Here is a 6,119-nt window from a genome sequence, read left to right as displayed (position 1 = left end):
TTTGAAAACATTTGAATTATCACAAAGTCAAACGCTTTTCGAAAAAAGTTAAATTTTATGACGATGCAAAATTTGGTATGGATTTGCGGCGTGAAAAAAATTTGATTTGGAAATTTGGTATGTAAAATCCGGTGTCAAGCAAGGAACACAGTGAAAAATGTGTAAATTTGAAAGGTGTAATATTACCTCTTTCATGATGTAACATAACTTCAATTTAAAAAAAAAAAAAGCAAAATACTGGAATTGTGGTGAATTTACACATTTTTAGAGGCAAATTTTTTTTCTGACATAAAAGATGAATCCATCCCCAAATTAATATTACCATGATTTTTAGTTTACTTGTTAGATATTTTTAATACAATAGAGCTTTCAGTGTAAAACACAGAAATTTACACAAAATACCGTTTTTTTAATACTGAATTTTTCATGATCGAAGGAATTGAAAAAAAAAATATTTAAAATAATGCAAGGTAGAAATTTCGCGTCGTTCGATACCAATATTGCAAATTATAAAAAAAATGTTTTATAAAAACGATAACATTAAAAAAAAATTAAAGTCAGACCGGATTTTGTTTGGTTGAGTTCATTTTAAAAAGTTAATTTAAATAATTTATCCGTCGATTTTCGACGATAAAGTAATCATCCCGACGATGGCGATAACTTTATCGGTATCGATCCTCGAAAACGTTGAACAACATTGAAAAAACCAAATCAAAGTACGGCATTTCATTCTTCGGTTCTAAACATAATTCTAATCGTACGGTGTACATACTCGATAAGGGGAAAAAATCTATATATTTGGGACAAACAAAACATAAACTTCAGATTTCACCAGAATCGACGCTAGCGACGGGGAAATAGAGGACAACCAGCAGCAAGATATGCAAAATGTGTAAGAGCTTCAACGTACTAAACCAAAAAAAAACATGGCAGAAACAAAAACGAACAAATTTTATGTTGTGAACAAAAAAGAGAGCAAAAACGACTACACCATAATCGTAAATCAATCATTATCTATCGCAGAACATAAGAGTGGAATTGCTTTTACCAACGTTTTATTCTTTTTCTCCGCTAAACTTTGGAACATATTTTTACCTTTATTTCCAAGCTTAGATGTCTTGTATTAGTCGAGCAGAAAGAAAAAAAAAACGTAATTAAAAGTAAACGATGTGGGAGAAAATCAAACAACTAAACGCTTATTAGTTTTTACGCTGAGTGACTAAACAAACAGGCATTGATAATGTCAGCTTATCTAGATAAAAAAGTAAACACAACCAAACCAAAAAAAAGTGGAAAAAATATACTCATACAACAAATCGATATGTTTCACGAGTAACTAAACAAGACAAATATTATAACCAAATATCGCTTAGTTAGTATAACTTTCTATCTCATCCGGAGGTGAATCCACAACATGCGATTAGGAAAAAAACAACAAAACAACAAGAAAAGTAATACAGTGCAAATATTTCACTGAACAAACAGCGAAAACCATCACATCTTTATGACATTTTATGTTGAAAACAAACAAAAACTACAACCTACTTGCGGAAGAAGAATAAAAAAATAACTCTAAGTAAAACCATACAAATAGTGCAGCAAATAGCTAAAACCAAAACAATACGCGTCGCGACAGCTTTGAAGTTATTTTTTTGTATACACACACAGTAGAGTCGACCGGAGAAGGCAAAACAACTTTGTGAGAGACCACAACCAGAGGAGGTCAGAGCAGATCAAATTATGATAACACAAATGTAAAAAAACAAACAAACAAACAAACTATCTAATTGTGCAACACTAAAACATTAACAAACGCAAAGGACAATGTAAAAAAAAAATGCTGCAAGTAAAGAACGAGAAAACGTGTGTGAACAAATAGTGGACACGTGAAGTGAAGTGATTGATTGACGGGCCATGTCGTAGAATGTCGTTATATTTTCGAGATCATTTTTGCGTTAACTTTTTGAGGCATGCATTTGAACAACACATCACCAAAAATAGGGCAAAACCACTGATGGATGCTGAGAAGAACAAGAAACCAACATTGTAAAATTGAATACCATGTTTTGTAAAGATAAGTATTATTGTTCTCTATGAAAAAGTCAGAAAAAATATACATTTGAATTAAACACGCCATGAAAAGGGATAAAAGTGACGAACACGTGTTTGTATTGCATTGACTTTCGTTCCTTCACAGCAGTGTGCCATGAGTTTGCGCTAGTGTCAAAGTGTCAAACGATCGCGCGATGAATTTCATGAAGAGCCGTATCGATCGTCCGGTGGATCCGCTTCCACGGCCGCAGGTCTTCCGCCACATTCAACCCCGCCCCGCGGGGACCAGTCGGAGCGGTAGCAAAGGTAGGTAACTAATTATTAGATATCGAATCCGGAGTCTAACATAACCTCAAAAGCATTCGCGACACGCTGAACGAAACCGTCGCGGCGAACGAGCCGTACGTGGTGTGCGCCCTGGCGGAAGGTCGTGGCCACGCCGCGCTCGAGATTGGCCTCGCGGCGATTGACGTTTCGGCCGCGCCGGTACTGCAGATGAGCCAGTTCAGTGACAACTTTTGGTACAGCAACGTGCTAACCTCACTGCAGGCGCTGAACCCGAACGTGGTAGGCTTTGACTTTTCTGTGATCTCCTGTGCACACTTGATCACACGTGTGATCCAATTTTGTAGATCTTTTTCAGCGATCACTCGCTAAACACGCGATCTTCGAACCTCCCGACAATCATCCAGCAGTTTCTTGTGGACGTGCAGATCGTGTCGCTTCCGCGGAGCTTCTTCAACGACTGCAACGCGGAAAAGTACATGGACGACCTGTGCAGCTCGAGCTACCAAACTCTGAAGCAGACGGTCCACTGCAAGTACTACGGGTTGGCTGCGGTCGGGGCTATCCTGCGGCACTGTTGTGAGGCCGGTTTGTTGCGGATTGCGGCAAAGTCGCTGCAGTTTAAGTACGTCAACAAAAAGGACACGATGGCGATCGATGTGGAGTGCGTTGGCCACCTGGAGGTCATCTTTTCGCTGCAGAACATGGCCGACAAGCAGTCGCTATACCAGTTTGTGAACCACTGTATTACGGCCGTGGGTAAGCGGCACCTGAGGGCAAACCTGCTGGAACCGAGCAGCAAGCGGTACGTCCTGGAAGCCAGGCTTGCCTGTATTGGAGAGCTTTTGGTGAACTCCGAGCTGTTGGGTGGGATTCAGCGGATTCTTCGAGGTTTGGTGGACATTGGAGCGCTGATGAAGCTTTCGGTGGATGTCGATAGTACGGTAGGTCTTAGGATCACTTCTCAATCTCAAGATGGCTAACTATTCATTTCCCAGAAATCGTCCAAACAAAACACGCTGCATGTGTTGAACCAGGCAAGCACTCTGCGAAATGCCCTTCGCAGCGTTCCCGAACTTGAGGAACTGCTCGGCCAAGCTGAAGCACCCTTTTTGCGGGCAATTCGCCACGTCCTCGCAACCGAAGTGTACAAGAGGCTGTACGATCAAATCTGTACCGTGCTGGACGCTGACGGAGCAAACCCGCAAACGGCAAGCTACTATCGGCTGTTTCTGATCAAGTCGGGAGTTTCGTCCACACTTGACGTGTTCCGACGATTGTACTCGGAAGTTATAGATGAAATTCGAGAACATATCGCCGATCTGACCCGCGAACTTCGGCTGCTGTTGAAGATGTCCTTCAACAAAACCACCGGCTTCTACATCCAGCTATCCGTCAAGGAGGGCACCACCGTGCTTCCTCCGGTTCTGAAGGTGTTGAGCCGAGCCGGAAAGCGATACAGTTTGACCACGAGCACGCTGCAAGCGTTGAATGAGCGGATCGAAGGTATTATTCAAGAGATTGAAAGTGTGAGCTACGGCATCATAAGGCAACTGATCGACACGATCCGAGAGGACATCGAGCCGGTTTATCTGCTGGTGGCGCACATTACCGATCTGGACATGGTGCAATCGCTGGCGGTCGTCAGCCAGGACAAGGACTACTGTCGACCGAACTTCGGAAGGTGCACCAAGATCGTTGGGGCGCGACATCCCCTGCTGGAGTCATACGGTGCCGTTAACAAGGTCGTCCGGAACAATGTGGTAAGATCATGGTCGAGCCAAGTGTAATGATCATGTACTAACAACAAGCTTCTTACAGATCGCAACCCCCGAGTACAACGTATTCCTCGTAACGGGTCCCAACATGAGCGGTAAAACGGTCTACATCAAGACGATTTGCCTGCTGCAGATCATGGCTCAGCTCGGATGCTACGTTCCGGCTGCCAAGGCCGAATTCCGTATCGTTGACCGACTGATGGCCATCTTCGGCGCAGCCGAGAGTGTCGAGCAGGACCTTTCCAACTCTTCACGGATGGCCAAAAAGCTGGAGGTCATCGCCCACAGCTTGTCCGTGGATAGTCTGGTCGTGATTGATGAGTTGTTCGGCGACACTCAACACCCGGAGACGGACAGTCCCCGGTGGAAGTTGCTCGAACAGATCGCGGGCTTCATCGGATTCGACCCCAGTGCCAAGTGCGAAAGCTTGTCCGCTATTCGCAGACCATTCATCTACCTCACCACCCACTGCCACGACATGCTCCGACCGCTGGAACACATGCACAACGTGTCCCGGCTCTGTCTTCAAACGGAAACTGTGACCGTCGAAGGTTCCGATCGTCTTCGTTACAAATACACCGTCTCCGAGGGAAAACCTCCGTGAAGAACTACGGAATATCGCTGGCGCGATGCGTCCGCATGCCGCCAACTGTAATAACCCGCGCGGAGCAGATCAACGAGCAGCTCAAGGCACGATCGTTCGCCGGGCAAGTCAACGCCCACAATTCAACCCTAGCGGACGAAACGCTCTCCACCCAGGCCAACCTCCGCTGCTTCGACAAACGTCTGTACGACCTGTACGCCCAGATCGCCTGCGTCCTATCGGCCCCCACCGACGGACAAGACTCCGACACGCTAACAACCCATCTGAACAGTGTTTTGGAAGGGTTCATCTCAGCGTTGCCACCGGAAGCGGTGCGTTATTTGCGGCACACCCCCCTGGACGAGTTGCTTCGGAAGGGATCGGCGGGACCGGCGGCGGAGAGAACGACCACCACCGTGGTGGAACCAAGCGTGAGTGACTTTGCGGTTGCTGAAAGTGACGACGAAGGTCCGCACGATGTGGAGTCGGTTGAACATATTGAAATTGATGAAACGATCGACGAGGAGCAGCTGTCGGAAGATCTTTAGAATTCAATTAATTAATTGTTTTTTATATTGATTGAAGAAATGTCGTTTTTAGCTCAATACTTTAATGAAAAATAAAAATGTCAAAGAAATTGCGCCAAAATTTTAATTTTTAAAGCAATTTAAAAACAATCCTAACACAATTTAATTTGCCATTTTTTTATCGCAAAAAAAATTAAAAATGTGGAAATATTCTTAAAATTCTTAAAATTCTTGAAATTCTTACAATTCTTACAATTCTTAAAAATCTTAGAATTTTTAAAATTCTTAAAATTTATAAAATTCTTAAAATTCTAAAAATTTTAAAATTCTGAAAATTTTAATTTTTTTAATTTTTTTTAAATTCTTTAAATTCTTAAAATTCTTAAAATTTTTAAAATTCTTAAAATTTTTAAAATTCTTAAAATTTTTAAAATTCTTAAAATTTTAAAATTTTTAAAAATTTTAAAATTTTTACAATTTTTAAAATTCTTAAAATTCTTCAAATTCTTATAATTCATAAAATTCATAAAATTCTAAAAATTCTTAAAATTCTTAAAATTCTTAAAATTCTTAAAATTCTTAAAATTCTTAAAATTCTTAAAATTCTTAAAATTCTTAAAATTCTTAAAATTCTTAAAATTCTTAAAATTCTTAAAATTCTTAAAATTCTTAAAATTCTTAAAATTCTTAAAATTCTTAAAATTCTTAAAATTCTTAAAATTCTTAAAATTCTTAAAATTCTTAAAATTCTTAAAATTCTTAAAATTCTTAAAATTCTTAAAATTCTTAAAATTTTTAAAATTTTTACAATTTTTAAAATTCTTAAAATTCTTAAAATTCTTAGAATTCATAAAATTCATAAAATTCTTAAAATTCTTAAAATTCTTAATATTC

At 40.4% G+C, this 6,119-nt stretch overlaps 1 protein-coding gene across 1 annotated transcript; it reads left to right on the top strand.

Moving 5' to 3' along the window:
* Positions 1-27: 27 nt before the first annotated feature.
* Positions 28-5,275, top strand: LOC6037202 (mutS protein homolog 4). The gene is given in 6 exon segments (XM_038256449.1): positions 28-2,362; positions 2,412-2,619; positions 2,685-3,281; positions 3,336-4,100; positions 4,159-4,699; positions 4,702-5,275. Coding segments are annotated over 6 exon segments (2,772 nt in total). The 5' UTR covers positions 28-2,246; the 3' UTR covers positions 5,247-5,275.
* The last annotated feature ends 844 nt before the right edge of the window (positions 5,276-6,119 follow it).

This window comes from Culex quinquefasciatus, chromosome 2, assembly GCF_015732765.1.
Source record: "Culex quinquefasciatus strain JHB chromosome 2, VPISU_Cqui_1.0_pri_paternal, whole genome shotgun sequence".
NCBI classification, from domain to species: domain Eukaryota; kingdom Metazoa; phylum Arthropoda; class Insecta; order Diptera; family Culicidae; genus Culex; species Culex quinquefasciatus.
Note: the sequence above shows the minus strand (reverse complement) of the source record. Positions and strands in the feature narration are given on the sequence as shown.